Source organism: Notamacropus eugenii, chromosome 1 (genome assembly GCF_028372415.1).
Source record: "Notamacropus eugenii isolate mMacEug1 chromosome 1, mMacEug1.pri_v2, whole genome shotgun sequence".
In the NCBI taxonomy this organism is placed as follows: Eukaryota; Metazoa; Chordata; class Mammalia; order Diprotodontia; family Macropodidae; genus Notamacropus; species Notamacropus eugenii.
The window spans coordinates 582,064,485-582,086,468 of record NC_092872.1 but is presented as its reverse complement, the minus strand read 5'-3'; the positions used below and the strand labels follow the sequence as shown (position 1 = coordinate 582,086,468).

Genomic DNA, 21,984 nt, shown 5'->3' with positions numbered 1-21,984 from the left:
GCCTATTAATGTTAGTGAATGTGAGAGTAGACATTTCAGCTCTAGACTTTGATTTCCCAAAATATATGAGGAAGAGTGTGCTTTAGGTAGATTTATTGAGCATTCATATAAAGCTTTCCTGTTTCCAATGGGTCCAAAGATTTTTCCAAGAAGTTAATTTTAACACATTTTAAAGTGGATAGAAATGATTATCTATGAAGACTACTTAGTGGTAAGGTCACAGCTCTTCATTCACATTTATGGATCTATGCACAGAGAGGGAGTATCACTCATGGTGTACTTTCATTACACAAAGATACTAGGCACCAGGCCATATTTCTTGAGTGGACATTGCCAAGATTCCAAGATTCCCCAGCATCTTCTCAAACGAGTGGACATAAATACTTGAATTTAGTTAGTTATGGAAAATTCAATTTATATGGGTTTCCAAATATTTAACATATGTGTTTTAGTCACTACAGAGAATTTTGGGACACCCCTCCCCCCACACACACATAGGATCCCATATTTACATCAGGAAGGGACTACTGAGGCCATTTATCTAACTTCAACTCCTTCATTTCACAGTCAAAGAAACTGAATCCCAAAGAGGTAGTGATTTGCCCAAAGTCACACAGCTAGTAAGTGGCAGAGCTAAAATCTGAACCCAGGTACTTTGTTCCCAGATCCACTGTATTTTCCATGCTGCCCTGACTAGGAATCCCTAATATGTTCTATGATTGGATTCTAAATGTCAAATAATTTGATGACTCTTGGCCAAGTGTGAAAACAAAAAAAAATCTTTAGTAAAATCCTAAATTCTAGATGCTATAGCTAAACTGAAACAATGTAGAACATGTTGTATAGCTTTGGTTTAATTGGGCAGACATCAACTATTCAATCAAAAGGCATTTATTAAGGTACTAAATGCTTAAGTGCTGGGGATAAAAAAAAAAAGAGAGAGAAACAGTAATCTACCCTCAAGGGACTTACACTCTGCTAGAATAGTTATCAAATATCATGCTTGAAGAAATGCGGCACTAATTTTTATGGAGCCATAGGATACTAATGTATATGAAGATGGAACACTACAAAACCAGATCTCTTTGGAGAGGGGCTGCTAACAGGGGAACTCTTCTGTTTTAGCTACAAGTATGCTCTATGCTGCCATCTCCTCCCCTAGGTCTTCCCCAAGGTAATGCGAATGATGGTGAAAAAGAATTAGAGGCAAATGGCATCATCATATTACATTCCTCATCTCCTGACTCTCACTTTCCCTCACATCCAGTTTATGTAGATTGGGGAAAAGTAGAGGGAAAGAGGGAAGTCAGAAGGCAAGTAGAAATAAAAGTATTATGAGTATGTGTTGCAGAGAGATAGAAGCAAAGGGACAGCCAAAGGCAGAGCTCCAGAGTGGCAGTGACAGAGAAAAAGAATATAAAACAGTGTATGATTCCTAAGAAAAGACATAAATGACAAATGAGAAACAGGATTTCAAGATTCCTTAATTTGCCACTCCTTTGACCTTCTAGGTAATGTGATACCTGAGTCATAAGGTCTGCTCAATGGTACCACTGGTGTGTAGCCATCCCTAATTTATATCATGACTGAGTATCAGCTCCCTTGTAAAAACTGTGAAAACCATATCAGTATTTTCCATCTAAAGATTTTGAAAATTAGTGTTATGTAATCATAACTGAAATGACATTTTAAAAATATTTACTCTTCATATCTATTACAGCATTCACTAAAATTTCCACCAAGCTCTTGGCAGATTGTACACCGGAAGATCCATCCACAATTTCTGGCCTTGTAAAAATCTTCCGTCAACTCCAATAAACTCCTCTCTCCTACCCCTTTCCTCCACCCCTAAAGAACAGATGTCCTGTGTCAAGCACCTGTTAATATTGGCATGAACAGTTCATCAAAAGCCATGAGCCAAGATTACATAGTCTGTGGTAGATGCCAAAATACCTTTGTTATTTCCTTTAAAAAATAATAATGATATTGTATAGGAATAGCCCAGAAAAAAGACATGAATCACACACAAATCACAAAAGTCACTAGATCCTGCACTATAATGAGAGGGACAAGGATATTTGTTGCCAGCGAAACTATAGTGGCTAGTTAAGCAGTAGGCTGATCACAACCTTTTTGCTTTTGCCTTTGTTTGTGTTCTGGAACAAACCTTGTTTTGGAAGTTATACACATTTAGTAAGTACCTAATACAGATCCAAGTTGCATTTCTGAGCTACACACTATAATTTTTTCCTCAAAAGTTTAGATAACTGTTTCAATATTGATATTAAATAAAAAAATGCACTGTGTATTTAGCAATAGATCCAGGATGTAGGGATATACTAAACAGTTATACTGCCATAACTCAAATGAACAAAGTATTTTGAATAAGAGAAAGATTAACTAAAGTACTCTCAAAAAACATCATTAAATATGAAAGCTTATTTTTTAGACTTCTAATCTAGACATAGAACATTCACTTGCAAGTTAAGTAAAATGAATTGTTAATGCACATTTGCCAAACAAAGAATTTATTGCAAGATGAGAACTTGAAAGTAGAATTTTTAAAAAGCACTCAAATAGTATTCTTTTCTTTCCACTTTCCCTACTTTCCCCATGTATTTCCTTGCTATAGTCATTCCCCACTGCAAATCCACCCTTTATCTTCCCTAATCTCATTGTGGTATGGAGGCAATCTGCAGTTCTGGAAGCCTATACCGGTGGAATACAAGTAGGAACCACTGAGCTGAAAAGGATTTGAGTATAGCACAGCAAGAGATTCAATGTCTTTAATTCAAGGAACAGCCTTTTTATAAATTCATAAAGGATCAGTGCCAGAAGGTCTGAACATAATTCCTTCCATCATGGCAACTCATGGATATCACCTAATAAGGCAGAGAAGGGCTTCATTCCACAAAGGTATAGGATGCATGCACACAAAGGAAAATATAGAAGGTCATTTGAGTAATTTAAATGGCATAATGTAGCAACATGTAGCTCATGCTACTAAACCATTTGAGAGTAAAAACACAGGAATAATGCTAATATAATTCTTATACATTGAAAAAAAACACTGAAAAAAATGAGGGTTGGCCTTTCGCTTAGTGACCCCACTGCCATATATATGCCCCAAGGAGGTCAAAGATATTCAGAGACATACCAGATGCGCTTATGTACAATACATATACATAAAAATATGACTATATAATCAAGTACATATGTATATGTACCAAAAATATATTGTATATGTGCACCAATACACATATTTACATAAAATATTTATAGCAAAATTTTCTTTAGTAGCAAAGAACCATACACAAAGTAGATGCCCATGAACTAAGGGATGGCTAAACAAATTCTGGTATATGAATTTAATAGAATAATACAATGATATAACAAACAATAAATGTGAAGAATACAGAGCATAGAATAAAGAAACGATGCAAAGTGAAGGAGAACTAGAAAAATAATATATGCAGTGATCAGAATAATGTAAACAGAAAGAAAAATGACCAAAATTGAAAATGCATGCTGTGTAATTACCAAGGGTCAAATTTAGCCTGAAGAAGAGATACGAAAAAAACATCTTCTTTACTTCTTTGTAGAGGTCAGGGACTGTGAGCTAGAAATATTTCATTTACTGGTGCTTTCAGTTAATAGGTAGATTAGCTTTGTTACGCTGCTTTTTTTCTTTATTTTTTAATTCTTTGTTTTTCATAAGCTATGCCTTTCTGGGTGGGAATTTTATTTTGGGATGAGGCAGAGGTAGAAAAACTAAAAAAAACCCACATTGATGTGTATATATGTGAATGTGTATACCTACAGATGTGTGTGTACATATGTATGTATATGTATATATATATATATATATGTGAGTATATGTGTGTATGTATAGATAGATAGTTTTAATCAAGGGTCAGGATGGTACATTATTGGCTTCAACAGGAATAGGATCATGTAATATTGGCAAAGATTTAGGGAAAGACAGCAGAGTTCTATTGTTGGTGATTTATGGAAGAGAATGGAGTAAGAGGGGGCCTAGAAGTAGACAGGGGTAATAAATGCCTTGAAGAAAATAAAATATAAATCATTCCCCAACCTAATTTGCTTTTCCATTAATTGTAATACCTCAAACAAGTAATTTCATCTTACTGAATTCCAGGTTCTTCATGTGTAAAATAATTACATCAGTTTTGATGATCACTAAATTCCTTTTCAATACTAAAATTCTATCACTCTGTTTCTAGAAATGAGCCTTCTGGATTGGAGTTAAAATAAACAAGAAGAGGGATGGTATTGTGGTTTATAAAGTTTCTTTGGTAAATTATTTTATTCAAAAAAGCAATAAGGTATAGAAATTTGGGAGAGTCTAGGTTTCTTCGGCCTTTCTTCAACTTGCATATGGCATGGACTCTTATTCAATGCAAGTTGAGAGAGCTACAGCTAGCTTTATGGGAATAATATAGCTATGAAATTTTACTACAATATGTATTGTAATTCACTGAACTACTAATTATAAAAATTAAGTTTTATACATTTACCAGTCTGTTACTTTTTCCAGGGTAAACAGATAGGTAAATTTAAAATTTAAATACCATTATTTATTCCATGTTATTAGAAGGCTCATCAGTAAAAACTGGGCCAGTTCTAGCATTCTCCTTCTAGTAGGTTACTGAATTTATAGCATCTTCAGTTGATGGAATTATGGGAACAGTGGGTGAGTTAATTCTAGGATTTAAAGTAAAAATATTACTTTGGAATGGAGTTGTCCTGGATGCAAAGAATTTTCTATAGCTACCAATTTGTTCTTAAAAATAAAATAAAGATGCTCAGGTGATTCGGGTAAGAGCTATCCCTAGCATCCAAAGCTTAAAGTCATCCCCACACCTCTACCACTACCTTCAATATCAACACAGAGAAAAGAGATAAGCACTCCCTATACTGAAGGGTTTAAAAAAAAGTCTAAGTCCTATTAAACCTGGTTCTTTGAAGTTTGAAATGAAGTCAGATTTTCCCGTGTTCCTTTAGAGTTTGCACTTTACTCTTTCATTCTAGTCTGACAATAACATTCTAGAAAGAAGGATGGAGTTAATTTTCATAAGTAGTTTTTTTATGATAAAGTAGATAAAGAAGAGATGGTTCTGAGATGCTCTGATTTGCTAGAGAAAAAAGTAGGGCTATATATGCACCCATCCCATCCTAATTCTTAAAATTACCCTAGTTCAAATCAGCACCTGCTGGCCTCTGGAGTCCATCTATTTTATACTCTTGTTTTAGTTTCTTTTATTTTTGGAAGGGCCTTGTGCTTGTCTGAAATTACATCAAGTAGCTGGGTTGTAGTCAACAACAAAGGATAATAGGAAACACACTTAATATAACCAAAAGAGGAAGCAGCCACTCTTGGCTCCTCTCATTTCTTACTGGGTTATGGGAGGCATGGGTATAGGATATTTCCTGGAAATATCATACTATACTGATGGTCAGGAAAGGCTTTGCCAATATACATGGACAACATGAGGTTCCTTTGTGAATTCCACTGCTTTCTCTCTGTGTTGAGGAGTTAAAAAAAAGTCCAAGTCCTAGTAAACCTATCCATGTTCCTTATTTCATTAAAGTTTTGACTTAACTTTGTCCATTTTAAAGTGAAGATAAAAGAAGAGTAGAAAGAAGAGTAGAGTGAAGCTTCATAAGTAATTTTTGTGAAGTATTTTTTAAGAAACAATATATTATGAAGCTAGTTACTTAAATGAATATTCAGTTATTATTTTCAATGCATCAATTTTAAAAAGTATTAACACAATGTCTCCTCTGTGACTAACAATAAGCTAGTTAGGTAGATGGTAGACATAAATTATTCACTTACCTCCTAACTGGAATTTTCCCATTTGTGTTTGTCATAAATGCCAATTTCATCCAGCTGAAATCCAGAAAAAATGGTTAATTGGTTCTTTGGGAAACTAATCTCAATCTATTCAATCTTGTGTTATATGAAAAATAAACAATAAATAATTGAATGCTTACTCAAAGAAGCTCATTTACTTTGAAGTTGAAAGATTAAAACTGCATCCTACAGATTAATTGGAGAATTTGGCATTCCCATTAAACAACATTCATTATTAGAGTCTGTTAATCAGGTTGTTGTTTTCGTGGAGTTTTCTATTTCATCATACCAATGTGGATCATTGATAGCATAACTGAGCAGTTAAACTCGAGTATTAAATAGACTTCTCTGTAAAGTTTCCTAGCTCTGTTAGAGGTCTAGGATGGTTACAAACCTCTGTCAGATGTCATTGTTAGAGGGGCAGAACATCCTTGATTCTCTATAATGAGAAACCCTATCCAGCTTGGCAGCTTGTGAATAGAGAAGGTAGAAGGTGGAGGGGTGACACAAGGTTGAAGATTAGCAAGGTAGCAACAGTAATGGGGCCAAGGGCCAAGGAGTTAACCTTACTCATGCCTGATCAAACAAGAAGGTGCCAGCAATGTGCATTCGGATAGTTTTTCTTTTCGCAGGCTCCAATTTCCCATTAGTTGCAAGTAGAAAAGAGCTGGGTTGTATCTAAAGACCTGTTCCTAGGTGTTCAGAGGCAGTCATCTGAAGGAACTAGGAAGAGTCTATACATGCACCAAAGAGCTCTAAGAAACTCCCAGAAAATTCTGTGCGAGTGGGCTTTTTAACTGTTCTCTAGCCACTGAACATTGTCCTTTTTCAAGGCTTACATGTGTGCTACACAGAAGTGCTTAGGCCAAGAAAAAAAGCTTATTATGTCAAAATATGCACTTACAATACTAATATTAGCTAACTCTACTCATAGTTTATATCTGGATAGAGAAGAGGAATAGGACTCAGGGAACAGGACATAAAAGAACATCTTATTTCCATCTTTGACCTTTATTTGATGACCACAAAAAACAAACATAGATGCCTGTCCCCCCACCTTCTTTCTTTAAATATATGTATATATTATATGTGTATGATAAATAAAATTCTCAATTTTTAAAAGAAATAATCAGAAAAAAGTACTCACTGTTTCTTGAGGCATGTCATTGGACTAACATTGTTAGCTCTAAAATTATGTATGATGGCTCTTAAGCCTTCTACCCATTGCTGAAAGAAAAAGAAAATGAAAATGAACTTAATGAGGGAATCTAAGAGGAAGAAAAAAAAGTGATTTTATGATTCCTAACAGAAGACTTTTATCTTCTTTGCAGAAACTAACTTACATAATACTTCCATAATCCCTTGACTCCAACACTTCCTTTTACATTTTGCACTTTCATATCTCATTCTTTAATCAACAGAAGTTATGGTTTTCATTCTTTGCAGCCAGATGAATGTGGCATCTGTACTATCATTAAATAGCAGGTTGCCAACAATGGAAAGTTGCCCTCTGATAGATTTATTAGCTCCTCTCTTTATGGCTTGAATAAATAAATACAAGCCCTTCTTTATTCAGTTGCTGGCAATATTAGTAATTCCTAAACATTATTATATAATAAGTGATAACATAGTTAAGTATGAACTTCAGTTTAGAATAATCTCCTGAAACACAGAGGCAGACCAAATTTGTTATGGGATTTCATCCTAAACTAGCAGTCTGTTGCATAGTCTACCTGCCTTTCTTTACCAGAAGAGTCTTAAAGTGAAAAATATTCCATTGATCATTAAGATTCCTAGAAGCTATGAGTACTGGGTCCTTACATACTTTCTGCATAAGTCTTTAGCAGTTGTTCAGCCATTACCTCAGAGATTTACAAAGAAAACAGTGGAAAGGTTATGTATGGCCTTAAAAGGATTTTGATCTATGTAGACCATTATACTAGTAAGTGCCAATCTAGGAGCCAAGGCCAATTTTTGCCTTTAGGCTCATGCACATGGGTCCTATTGACGTCAAAGGAAGCCACCCATGTGATACTGGGGAAAGAATATAACCTTCAGTAAAATGTTATTTAGTCAAATAGACATGGGTTATGGATTACAGTGGATCATGATCCAAGCTCATGGAGATCATTTTCAATAGTGAATGGTCATTATTCTACTTTCACAAGTGGAAAAACTTTTGAATCTATTATTATGACTTGAAAAGTGCAAATAATTTGTGGGTTTATTTGTGGATAAGACTTCTTAGCCCCTAACAAGGTTATTGGAATAACCATCAGTGAGGAGATGAGACATCATTACAGAAAAGTCCTAATGTTTCTTTTCCTTTCTTTTTTTTTTTTCCCCAACATATCTCTACCAGCATCACTTTGAGGGAAGATGAGGGTCATACAGGAGACGTTTTCCTCTGATCAGACTTACAAAAGGCCCACCACCTCAGGAACACCTTGAGAATCTTAAATGACAACCAAAAGTCATGGTGTGTGAACAGAAAAGCACTCATGCTAAACAGGATAGAGAGCCTGAACAAACCATGCACAGTCGTTTGGATTATGAGATAGGAGAAATAAATAAAAGACAAAACAGCCTCAAGGTGTTTATCATCAGACTTCACATCCTATGTCAAACTCAGTATGAAAAACACCTCCCCCGGGACCAGCGCATAATCCCTTATTGACCTCACTAACCACAGATCCATGAAGCTTCCCCACATGCAATACAAAAAGTCTACACAAGCTGCTCAGTAGTAAAAGGGGCATTTCCCTCCCCTAATTTAAAGGTATATTACAGCTTCCAAAACTAAAATAAATAAATCTGCTAGTTTCTTTTTTCAATTTTCCAAGTTTTGGGTTCATTCACTTGTTCTATCTGTTCCTTCTACTTTAGTCAGGCTAGTCAGTGGATAAAGTGCTGGGCCTAGAGTTAGGAAGACACATCTTCATGAGTTCAAATACAGACTCAGACACTTATTAGCTGTGTGACCTTGGGTAAATCACTTAACCCTGCTGGCCTCGGTTTCCTCATCTACAAAATGAACTGAAGAAGGAAATGGCAAATCACTCCAGGATCTTTGCCAAGATAACCCCAAATGTGGTGACAAAGAGTTGGACATGACTGAAAATGACTGAACAACACTATAAAGTCTTAGTTAACACTCAAATGGCATAGAGGCTAGGTTTTGAATGAGCTTTTAAAAGTTCCTAGAATCACAGAACTTCAGTGGTCAGAGGACCTTAATGGTTATATAGTCCAGAGTCTAAATAAAGAAAGAATTATCGCTACAACATAACTGAGAAATGACTGTCTAGATTTTGTTTTAAAACTACCATGGTGGGGGGAGAGGAGCCATCCAAGGAATTCCATCCTACTTTTGGATAGCTCTAATTGTTAATAAAAAAATTTTATTATTTATGCCAAATTTACCTCTTTAGAGCTGACATCTGCCACTCTTACTTATGCACTTCTGGTGCCAAAGAGAATAAATCTAATTCTCTCTTTCACAGGGCAGTTCTTCAAATATTTGAAGACAGCTATATTCCCTCCTCCCCCTGACAAAAAAACCCCACCTTTTTCTAACTATTCTGTGGATTTTAACTATGGAATCTAAATCATTCTAGCATGAAATGGCTAGGGAACTTTAGAACATTTATAGCTCAATGAGGTTTTTGGCTGAGAAGTATATAACAAGATGGGCATCGATATTATCAAGACATGGAGTCCCACTGATCTGATTCAATTTCCTCATTTTACAGATATAGTTCAATTAAACAAATATTTGTTAAATGACTACTCTATGCAATAAATGAAATCATATACCAGCCCCTGCCCTCGGCTCATGAAACTGAGGCCCAGAAAAATGACTTTCTTAAGGTCACACAGCAACTAAATTGTGTCAGAATCAATGAACAGATCTGAGAACACGATACCCTGTTTCTCTGTGCAGTTCTGTTTCATTTAGATCATGTTACAAGGACTTTAACCATGTCATGGCCTATCACAATCTCTTCAATTCTTCCTCATTGCAGCCCCCTCCATCAAATGAATAAGAAACTTAATCCAGAAAGTAAATAATAGTGAAAACATAACAAATTATTGGATTCTCTGCTTTCTTTTTCCCCCAAAAAATAATCTGGTGAAATGCCAGCAGATGTCAGTAGAACCTCAGCTTTTTGTGCCAATGTTATATTGTCAGTAAAATGAATAATGAACAAATTTTGCTTTCCAGACTCACAGAAACATGAAATTTTCACACAGATGTCACTTTGGAATTTCTGAAAATAGGCAAGGATATGAATGAATCACCTGCATTCTCAGAATGTTTCAATGGAATGTTGCAGAAACCTCTACATGTCACCTGACTTGGACAATCAGTCTTAAAAGACACCAGGTGTTCACATCTACAGGAGAGTGATGCTGTATCAATAGGATCTAAGCAGGCTTTAGTTCTTGGTTTCCGACTTTGAGTGGGTGGAGTGAAATGGAAAGCTAAAGCATAACCTAGTCAGTTCATATGATATAGATCAGCAAAATAATTTATATGGGAAAAACTCCCCTTTTCCCCTCATAAATGGATTTTCAGTCTAACTTATCTTTCTGTCTCTGCTTTCCACTTAACTTTCTCTCCACAAACATAACCTTAGCAAATGAATCTCATTAATCCTCATTAACAACTCTGAGAATTGGCTATGTTTTGTTCCTTGTGGTATCAGAATGGATTCTAAATGATACTAACAAGATCTGGACAAAATTACTAAAATGTGGTTCCTTATGTGGACCTTCCATAAACTAATCATGTTGCTTTTTTTTTAAAAAATATATATTCATTCATTTAACAAACATGTATGAATCATACCCTGTAGGCAGAACACTTCTAGATGAAGAGGAAATTTGGAGTTTATGTAATACTAACAGATACAGAATATTCTAAAGATCTTAGTGCAGGTTTTAAGCTAAAATAGCTTAAATAAGTTCAGTAGTTTAAAACCACACTAACACTTTTGGGACATCTTGCACACACGTTTAAGGCTTAAAAAATGTATCCTTTTCAAGTCTTTGAGGAGATAATACAAGGTATCCCCCCTTTTCAGATGGAAAAACTAAAGATTTGTTGAAGGTCACACATTTAACTAGCTTCTTAGCTATTAGTGGACCGGAATTCAGATCTGCTCCTTTGAAATCTGGTGCTCTTTCTACCACACTAGCACAAACTATCTTCTCATGGGTCTTACAGCCTAGTAGAAGGAAAAGATTCAAACAAATGTAACTACAATCAATGATGTTTATATGTTTTTTAAGGTCTGAGGGGAAAAGATTATAAATGACTGAGAGAACTGAAGTTTTCTGAAGATATCATTTGAGTTGTTGTTATTGTTCTTTTTAAATTGGTAGGATTCAACAGGCCTGAGGAAGAAAAGATATGGACATTCCATTTGTATCTAAGTGATAAGATAACTGAGATTCAGAACCAGTAGAACAGGAAGTTGTTTGTAGTGGCAGGACTTAAATTCGAGACACCTAGAGAATTCATCTATCCCAGAATTAAAAACGGGATTTAGAAATGTTGGTGGCATTTTTTGTTTTCTGGATTGTACCTATGTTAGATTCAGTCTTAAAGTATTCTTCTGACCTTTGATGGGAGAGTGTGGCTTCCAGACTCTAGGAATAGAAAGCCCTGGGATCCTAATTTGGGGCCTCCATGAAGTCCAACCTTTGCTCATATCATATATCCTACTGGACTATATGCTCCTTGAGGGCAAAGGCTACCTTCTTAGGAACAAATACAATGTACTCTGTATGCAGCACATGTTTGTTGGATGAATGAATGAATTTAAGTAGTCAAGTTCAGATTTCTTTGGCACTAGAAAATGTCTGGAATAAAGGGAAAAGAGAATGAAAGGTTGAAAAGGCTTATTTTTTTTAAAATGGTCCCAAGTTTATCTCCTACAGTCCTTGACTTGGATTGGAGCAGACAGTGACATTCTTGTCACAGTTTCCATCTGAACTCTTCCCACTGTGGTGAGATAATGTGTGGGATAAGCAAAAAATTCTGGCCTGGTACTCTGAGGAACTCCCTTTGCTATCTCCTGTGTGGAAGCTCAAGGAATCATGTTACTAGAGAAGGTCCTTAAATTGCCTTCTATATGCCCTATGTCTTATGAATAATTAGACAGCTGGCCTTGGAGTAAGCAAGACAGGTTCAAAAGCTGCCTTTCAAATATACTGGCTGTGTGACTCCAGGCAAGTTGCTTAACCTCTCATTGCCCTAGGTACCTAAGACCAGAAATCTAGAGAAAAGGTGCAGATATACAACAGTTGAGGGAGTTTCCCCATCTGGGAAATCCCTTTACCAATTAAATGACTATCCTCCAGGCACTAGTTGGCATACTTGATAGAGTTATGAGCAAGGAAATAGAAAGATAGGAGTTCAAATCCAGCCTCAATACTTACTAGGTGAATGGCCATGGGTAAGCCATTTAACTTTTCTCTACCTTGTTCAAATGTAAAATAGGGATAATAGTAGCACGTCCCAGATTTGTTGTTAGGAGCAAATGAAATCATGTTTATAAGGCCCTTTAGCACAGTGCATGGCACATGGTAAGTACTAAATAAAAGCTAGTTATTATTCTGCTTCCCTGTCTGGTTTCAACACCATGGAACAAGTTGCCTTTAAGCTAAATACCCCCTTATCTCTCTCCAGCCCCTCTTCTCCCCTACCCCATTCTAAGTTCCTTGATAATAGGAAGTATCTCTCTTTTATTAATTATACCCCTAGCACATAGCATAGTGCCTGGCACAAAGTAGATATTTAATGCATTTTTATTGGATTGAATATACCATGCCTGACATTTTAGCCATAGGGAACCCAGAGTCACTTTGTTAAGTCAGTGATAAATTTGCTACCTCTTTCTTACCAGACTACTGTGCTTTTTTTGGAAAGCAATCCTTAACTACAAGAAAAAATTGCAATGTATTGGGCAATGCCTAAGATTATATATCTATATCAATATCTCTATATCAGCATAGATATATTATATCTATATATCTATACACATATCTCTCTCTCTATATATATACATAGACAGACAGACATAGAGAGAGATAGTTGTTGTTCAGTCATTTTGATTGTCTCCAACTCTTCATAATCCCATTGGGAATTTTCTTGGCAAAGACATTGGAATGATTTGCCATTTCTCCCCAGACCATGTTACAGAGGAGGCAACTGAAGCAGACCGAGTTAAGGGATTTGCCCAGGGTCACACAGCTAGTAAGTGTCTGAGGCTGGATTTGAACTCAGGTCTTCCTGACTACATGCCTGGCGCTCTATCCACTATACCACCTAGCTGCCCCAGGATTTTCAAGGATGGTTATTTCAATAAAGAATTTTCATTTAACATCAAGAACACCTCTACTCAACTTTTTCTTTAGAACAGTTCAAATATCCACATGAAATAAATGTTGAGGGACCATACAATTCAACTTCTTTGCCTTGTCAGCTATGATCATGATTACAGAAAAGATGGAATAAAGACCTTTCTCCATTTGTCCTATCTATGCAGCTTTCCACAGGCTACAACTAACTATCACTAAGTTTCAGGCAGGAGAAGGGCAGTTTACACCTACATTGCTGCACTATTTTGTGAAAAGGCAGGTCCCATTTAAACTTGCTTTCCATGTAGAAGCTAACTAGGCAAATTCTGAGAAGTGCAGAAATGTCATTTACCCAGGACACACAAAATTGAGAGTTTTTTTTTCAATCTTATTTTTCAATATTCACTTCCATAAGATTTTGAGTTTTAAATTTTCTCTCCCTCCTTTCCCTCTCCCCTCCCCAAGACAGTGTGCAATCTGATATAGACTCTCTCTATATATACATTCATATTAAACATATTTTCATATTAGTCATGTTGTAAAGAAGAATTAGAACCAATGAGGGAATCACAAGAAAGAAGAAACAAAAAAAAAGAGACAGCAAGTAATATGCTTTGATGTCATTCAGACTTTATAGTTCTTTGTTTTTGGATGTGGACAGCTTTTCCATCTTGAGTCTTTTGGAGCTTAGGTCCTTGCATTGCTGAGAAGAGCTAAGTCTATCACAGTCACTGCATAACGTAGCTGTTGCTGTGTACAATGTTCTCCTGGCTCTGCTCACTTTACTCAGCAGCAGTTCATGTAAGTTCTTCCTAGACAGTTCTTAAAAGGGGCCTGTGGTTCAGTTTTCAAACTGAAAATTACCTACTGGCTGACCACAGTGCTGCTATTCTATGTGGATCTATTCCACTGACGGAAGGCAAAATCATTCCTTGTACATAATTTCTTGAAGGCTACAATTAGGCATAGAATAGTGCAGTGGACAGAGTCATGGACTTGAGTCAGAAACCTGGGTTCAGATTTAACCTCAGATACTCACTAGCTCTGTAACCAGGGGCAAGTCACCTAACCAGCATGACCCTCAGTCTCCTCCTCTAAAAATATGAAGGGGTTGAACTAGACAGCCTTTGAAATCTCTTCCATTTTTGACACTTGCTTCACTGGGTTGTTTTAAGGAAATGACTTTTTTAACCTCTTATTTTTGTTGTTGCACAGTTATTCTGTCAGATCCAGACCTGGTCTAAAAAACTCATTTTTTTCCTGGCAAAGATACTGAGGTGGTTTACTATTTCCTTCTCTAGTGAATTAAGGCAAATAGGGTTAAGTAGCTTGCACAGGGTCACACAGGTGGTAAGTGTCTAAGGTCACATTTGAACTCAGGTCTTGCTGGCTTTTAGGCCCAGTGCTCTATCCACTGAGCCACCCACCTGCCTCCTTTTGAACCTTTAAGAGTTATATAAATGTGAAGAATTAATTATTTTCAAGAGCTATTCTTGCTGGTGAGCCAAGATTTGTTTTTTCCAGATGGCATATCATTTGTATAAGAACTAAGTGAATAATGAGCAACATGTGGATGATGAAACTGAATTTCAATTTAGAAAAACCATTTCATTTAAATCAGTTCAATATAAGGAAAGCTTTCTAAGATGGTATATCTTAAGTCTGACTGGGTTCATGTATATGCCAGTGGAGTTTTCTCAGGACTAGCTTCACATGGCAGCATGGAGAGTTTATACTTCAGTACTCAGGATAAAGCACAATTCTGGTCCTATTTTTCCCCTGCCCAGGAAACTTCACTGAGCTAGAATGAGCCTGAGAAGCAATGTAGCCCAAACCCCTCGTTTTACATAGTAAAGGTCACAAAGGTAGTGAAAGTTGGGGTCAGGATCTGAATCCTAGGCCTCTAACTCCACACCTACCGTACTACTTCATTTTTACTTCCCAGATAAATACAAACTCCTTAGCTTGGCCTTTAAAGCACTCGAAATTTGGCCCTGGCTTTGCTTCCTAGGCTTGCTGTGCACTCTTTCTCTCTAGATTCACTAGAATCCATCTAAACTACCCTAATTATCATTTTTTGAATTTCCCCCTTCTTTTTTGTTATTCAGTCATTTTTGGTTATGTTCAACTCTGCATGACCCCATTTGGGGTTTTTCTTGGCAAAGACACTGGAGTAGTTTGCCATTTCCTTCTCCAGCTTATTTTACAGGTGGGGAAACTGAGGCAAACAGGGTTAAATGACTTGCCCAGGATCACATAGCTAGTAAGTGTCTGAGGTTTTTCCTGAGTCCAGTTCTGGCACTCTACTCACTATGCCACCTAGCTGCCCTTAAGTCTGAAATCCTCTCTCTCTTCACCTTTACCTCTTAAAACACCCAACATAAGATTCATCAAAGAGGTATCATGCCTACTGGCAAAACATTCTCATCATCTCCGTTCTCCCTTCCCTTTTTCATCATCATCGCTGCTAGCAACTACATAGCATTTCAGAGATATTATCTCTTTTAATCTGCACAACAACCCTGAAAGGTAAATGCAATTATCCCTATTTTTCAATGAGGAAATGGAGGCACAGAGAGGTTAAGTGACTTGGCCAGGGTTACACAGTTGGTGAAGGTCTGAGGTATTATATGAACTCAGGTCTTTCTGACTCTAAGGGCAGCATTTGTATACATGTCATATTTTCTCAGTGCTCCTTATGGACAGAGATCACTTTTTGGTTTTGGGGTCTGTAACACTCTACCTTGTATATAGAGGAAATAATAAAGGCTTGTTGGATTGGAATGCATTGGATTGCTTTTCTGAATCAGTGAAATCCATTCTCAGAATGATTTGGGACATAAAAAGCTATATTTCTGCAAAAATCAGAAGCAACTTCTGGATAAACACATATAAAAAACAGCTAGCAGATCCCCTCATAAAAGCCAGGTATATAAAATTTACGATTAAATAGTGAACTAATGAGCACACAATGAAGGATGGAGAACTTATTTAAAAACCAAGAGAACTAAAAACCTATAAAGAGAATTTTTCATTTACCACAGGAAACTCTCAAGTCCTGCAGCACTAGAACACAATATCAATTGTCACAAACTTTCCAAAACTGAAATGGAGAACTTGAAAGAAGAAATCAAATAATAAATATCTTTATTTTCCTGATTAATGATAAGAATATTGTTAATCAATAAGTCAACATTTATTAATCACCCACTATGTGTCAAGCATTTTCAGGAAGGTGACATCTTTGTTCTACTGGAAAATGTTGGCAGAAGACAAAACAATGAAGGGAGATGAATACGTGTTTTGGATTGCCATCCTCACTCACTACAGTCAGATTATGGTCAACAACAACAAATGTTTGGGCAGAGACTAAACTGGTAGACATGGGCATGGATGTTACATGGCCAGAAATGTGAAAAACTGAGCAAACATTTCACCAAACTAATGCTTATAGATTCTGGCAAGAATACCTGTGTATACAGACACAGTGATAATCAAAACAATGTCACCCTTGTTAACTATTGGGCTATTCAAGGGCAGTTGGGTGAGGAATGAATGATCTCTGAGAAACAACCTGTTCAAGAGACAATGATTTTGTCCCTAGAAAGTTCTTTTGGAGATCATCAATGCCCTGTTAATTTTAATTTTGTTTTGTATTTTTTGGGGGGGTACAGGTAGGGAAGAGGAATCTGACCTGTGATTTCATTGGCATAAAGAACTTAGGATGAGACAACTCTTTCTACAAATGCAGATCAGCATCTACTTTCCAACTTACAGATTTGCCTGAGACCAGGACTGGACCCAGGGTCACAAAGCTAGTATGAGTCAAGGTCTTCTCTACTCTGAGGCCAGCTCATTATCCATGTCATGCTATCTATCCATCAAGTGTCTTATTGCTTGATTATAAGATCATGAGATTAAAAATTGGAAAATAATTTAAGAGATTACCTAGTATAACTTTTTATTTTACACACAAGAAAATTGACAAGTGAAGCAATGAAGGTGAATTTCTTAGTCACATATGCCTTTTCTCAGCCCTCATACTTCCTGACTCCTTTAGAGTATTTGACACTCTTAACAACAGCTGCCTTCTGGATAACCTCTTGCCTTGTTTTTTGAAAGGCTGAATTCTCTTAGTTCTCCTTTTAATTAAGAGGACTCAATGCTTCTTTTCTGTGTCTTTCCTTGGATTCTCTTTCTCACCCTTTAATATTTACTTCACCTCTGAGCTTCGGTTTCCTGATATATAAATTGGGATAGCATACTACCTTCCTCATAAGACATTAGGAAAAAATGCTTTGTAAGGGTCAAAGTATAAAATTAATCCAAAATATTATTCTCATAAAGGTTTACCTGGGCCTTCTCTTATTTCCCTATAATCTGTTCCTTGACAATTTCATTAACTTGCACAGTTTCAACTATGATCTCTATGCACATGACTCCCAAATCTATGCGCTGACCTTTCCAATGAGCTTTTTTCAAATACATACATTAATCTACCTACAGGACATCTCCAACTGCTTTCTTATCAGCACCTGAAACTCAACATATTCAAAACAGAACTAATTATATTTCCCAACAAACCTGTACCGTCTTTTGATTTTTCTATTTCTGTCAATGTTGCCATTCATTTGAAATCTTAGTACTACCTTCCCGGGTGTCTCCATATCCTTCTAATTCCACTCTCGCAATCATGCTCCCCTGCCCCACCATTCTCTGTTCTCCTCCCATGCCCCCACAACCTGGCTGGAAACTCAGACTCCACTTCTTAGTCATTGGGTTCCAATGGATAAACTTTTCACATGTCCAAAAACAATGTTTCTTTTTTGCCACTTCCCAGCTACCTCCACACCTTGCCACCTTTCCTGATTCCCGTTCGCTGTGTTCCTCCACTATAACGTAAGCTCCTTGAGAGCAAGACTATTTTGTTTATGTGTATTTGTTATCTCTAGTACTTAGCACAGTATCTGGCATACTACGAATATTTATAAATGCTCTATCTATCTATCTATCTATCTATCTATCTATCTATCTATCTATCTATCTATCTATCCCCTTTTCTCCCTAATCTACTTTATCCAGGAAATCACTCCCATCTATTCCACTTCAAATACCTCCTCTAAATTCCTACCACTACCACCCTTGGATAAGACCTCAAGTCTACCCACCTGAATAACTATAATAGACTCCTAAGTGGTTTTCTTGTGTCCATTTTTTCTTCCTTTTCATTCATATTTCACACTGTTGCCAGATGAATCTTTCCTATGTTTCTTCAAATCTGACCAATGTTAACTCTCTATGCAAAATCCTCTAATGGTTTTCTAAAACTCTTTTAAGAAATTTCTCTGACTCAAAATGTTACCTGGGTTCTGAAACTAAACTCAAGTATCAAAGAAAGAACTCTTCATGGGAATAGCTCCCACTTCCACAAGAATAAAGAAGCTTGATTAAAAAAAATGATTAGATCATAAAATGCTGGCCACTTTGGGCAAAATCATTCAGGTCAAAGATGCTCCTGTGAAATCATCTCATCCATGTAGGTAAAATTATTAAAAAGGGCATTATTAGACTTAGGACATTTTAGGACTAGAATGGGTCATTGAGCTCATTCTCTTCATTTTACAGATAAGGAACCTATGGTATACAAAGTTAAGTGACTCATTGATAATAAAATCATTTTCTGACTCTATCCAATCTTCTTTCTAACACCACATACCAAATGATCCAAAATGAACCTGGAAACAAATGACTGCATAAGTCACAATTAAAATTTCAAATGAATTTCACCTGCTCCATCAGGTTGACCATAGACCCTAGATACATGTTGGAACTGGGTAGGAATTTAAGGTTAATAAAAATTCCATTTCCAAAGGCCCTAAAATAAAATCCTTGTCATATGTTATAGTTTTACTCCAGCCCTATTAATGAATGCCACGTTCCTCTTATTGAGCAGCTTTGTAAGAATGAAAAGAATTCAAGTTAATTAATTTTGTTTCATGGTCTAGAATACACACAAAAAGTTTTTGGAAGAGAACATCAGTGATGTGGCACCAGCAACATAATGCATTGACCATTAAGCCTATCAGAGTTTTCAATGATTGTTGTCATGAAGGTGAAAGGTTTCTGAAAAAGCCAGACACTTATAATTACACTGATGCCCAGGAACCAAGGCATTCTCCTTCTCCAACAGTGAGGAGAAGAGAACAGTCAATAAGGACATGGCAACCTCTCCTGGCTTTGTATTCCACCTGCAGGATCAGCATTGCTAACTTTGTCAAGGAATTATCAAGGAGAATGGATGCTATTACCTTCATAGTGTCAGTGAGTGAAATATCGTGCATTCGAAAGCTTACAATGACTTTGCAAAAATGATTGCTAAAGACACAAAAGCTGTTCAAAGCTGATGATTGTCAGCGTGAGCTGACTATGGAATGTGCCTCACTTTATGTATGCTGAGTGGAATTTACACCCTGGAAAGAGTTATAAAAGCTCTTCTAGGCTAGTTCAGGGTTTGAGGGAGGATTTCTAAGAATCAGATTTACTTCAGAATGAATTGAGTTAATTTAGAGGAAGAATTGTACATACAGATTTATTTTCACTCTGAGCTGTCAAAAGAAGAAAACAAATAAAAAGTATATAAAATAAGGTGACAGTAAGAAAGATGATACATGCAGAATATATCATGTGACCTTGAATAAATGAGTTAATCTCAGTGAGTCTTTGTTTCTCCTCATCAGGAAAGTGGGGCGTAACAATAACAGTAAACAACAACTATTTTTATTATGTTATACATTAATAATAATTATTATAATTGTTATTCTATGTGTAGTACCTACCAGTATTATTGCAAGGAAAGTATCTGATAAATCTTAAAGTAAATAGATAAATATTTAATAATAATAACAATAATAACAGCAACAAAATAAATAAATAAATGGATGAATGTGAATGACATAAAATCATCATTATTTTTTGGCAGTCTGAATTCCTAGAGTAGTGATTATCCACATCAGGTTCTGCCTCTTTCGCAGTACAATCTCACATAGCCTTGCTCTGTTAGTTAAGTGCCATTAAGTAGCAAGTCTTCAAGGCTGGGAACTCATTCGTATTCTTCATCCTTAATATACCAATGCTCCTACATTACTTTCCATGTAGACATCTCTATCAATTCTTGCAGTCATATTGCTGGGAATACCATTTTCTGCCCTTAACATCTTCCCTTTCCACCTGTTTTCCTCCTTAGATATATTACTGGTTCTCTTAATCAGTGGGGCTGAAAATATTGGAAACATTCTTCGTTTCCTCTCCTTTATCCTGTGGGTATATCCCTATATACCAACAGAAAACCTTATTTCTATCTCTCGAAATGTTATTCACATTTATCTGCTCCCCTCCATCTCCACCGCCATTGTCCTAGTCTGAGCCTTCATCATCCCACAGGTAGACTATTTCAACACACTCTTAACTGGTCTCTTGAAATATACTGCATACACAGATGCCCCTCAAATGCAATTTCAGTGATGTGCAGCAACTCCTGCCATTCAAGACTTTCTAGAATCTCCTAGAAGTCTACTGGGTGTTGGTGATTCTTTGTTTTCAAAGAGGATCAGTGACATCACAGGGTCATGTCTTGACTTGTGCCTGAATTGGGTTTAAGTGACTGCAGAGTTGTACAAAATCATGAACCTCACTCTCTCTTCCAGAGCATCAAAGTCCAGAGGCAGAACTAGAGTCAGGACAGCTGATGATGGTCTGCAATGGAGTGGATGACCTTGGTTTCTCTGATATCTGACCAAGCTCTAATGCCCACTTCATCTGCCTTCATGGCCCTTGGAAAAAACTGCTCTCATCCACCCATTCTGCCAGAGGAAGGCTTGGTATGCTTGAGGTAGATACCCACCGACTTCACCTAGTAGTAGTCTAGCTAAATTCTAAACTCCTTAGTTTGTCATTCAAAGCACTCCATGATCACCCAGAACAAATTGTCTATTCTTATAAGAGTAGTTTCTTTGCTATTTCTTCACGGCCCAAGGCTTTCCCTTGCCTAGAATGTTCTTTCCTTTCCTCTCTACTTATCTGAACTTTACTCATCTTTCACATCCCAGTGCATTCTCATGTCTTCCAGGAGGCCTTCCTTTCTTACTTTAATAATATTATTTTTAAAATAATGCTAATAGATGACATTTAGATTTTTGTAAAACACTTTAAATATATTATTTCCATATTTGACCCTTACAACAATTCTGCCATGAAGGTGTTATCATTACCCCCATTTTACAGATGAGGAAGCTGAGTCAAAGAAGTTAGCAAGTAAGCATCTGAGACAGGATTTGAACTCAGGCTTTCCTAACTCTGAGTTCACTGCTCTATCCACTAGGCTACTTAACTGCTTTTATTATGGTACACATTGATGTTATCCTTTTTCCTAATTATTTTAGTAGCTATCATCCACCTTTCTCCTTTAGACAGTTAATCACAGATAGTCTTCTTATGTTCCTTAAATGTTATGGAATATACTATACTCCTTGAGGAAAAGGGTCATTTGGTCACTTTCATTCTGTACTGCTAATAGTACCTTATATGGGGCAGCTAGGCGGTACAGTGGATAGAGAACCAGCGCAGGAGTCAGAAGGACCTAACTTCAAATCTCATCTCGGACACTTGACACTCACTAGCTGTGTGACCTTGGGCAAGTCACTTAACCCCAAATGCCTCATCCTGGGTCATCTACAGTCATC

The 21,984-nt window shown here is 36.6% G+C and overlaps 1 protein-coding gene across 14 annotated transcripts in view; it reads right to left on the bottom strand.

Moving 5' to 3' along the window:
* Positions 1-21,984, bottom strand: part of PLCB4 (phospholipase C beta 4) — a 482,923-nt gene that overhangs the window by 117,319 nt on the left and 343,620 nt on the right. For all 14 annotated transcript variants that reach the window (XM_072634439.1, XM_072634436.1, XM_072634435.1 and 11 more), the window contains 2 exons: positions 7,026-7,105; positions 5,861-5,914 (listed from right to left, as the gene is read on the bottom strand). In XM_072634439.1, the coding sequence (XP_072490540.1) occupies positions 5,861-5,914; positions 7,026-7,105 (134 nt within the window). The remainder of the gene's footprint in view (positions 1-5,860; positions 5,915-7,025; positions 7,106-21,984) is intronic.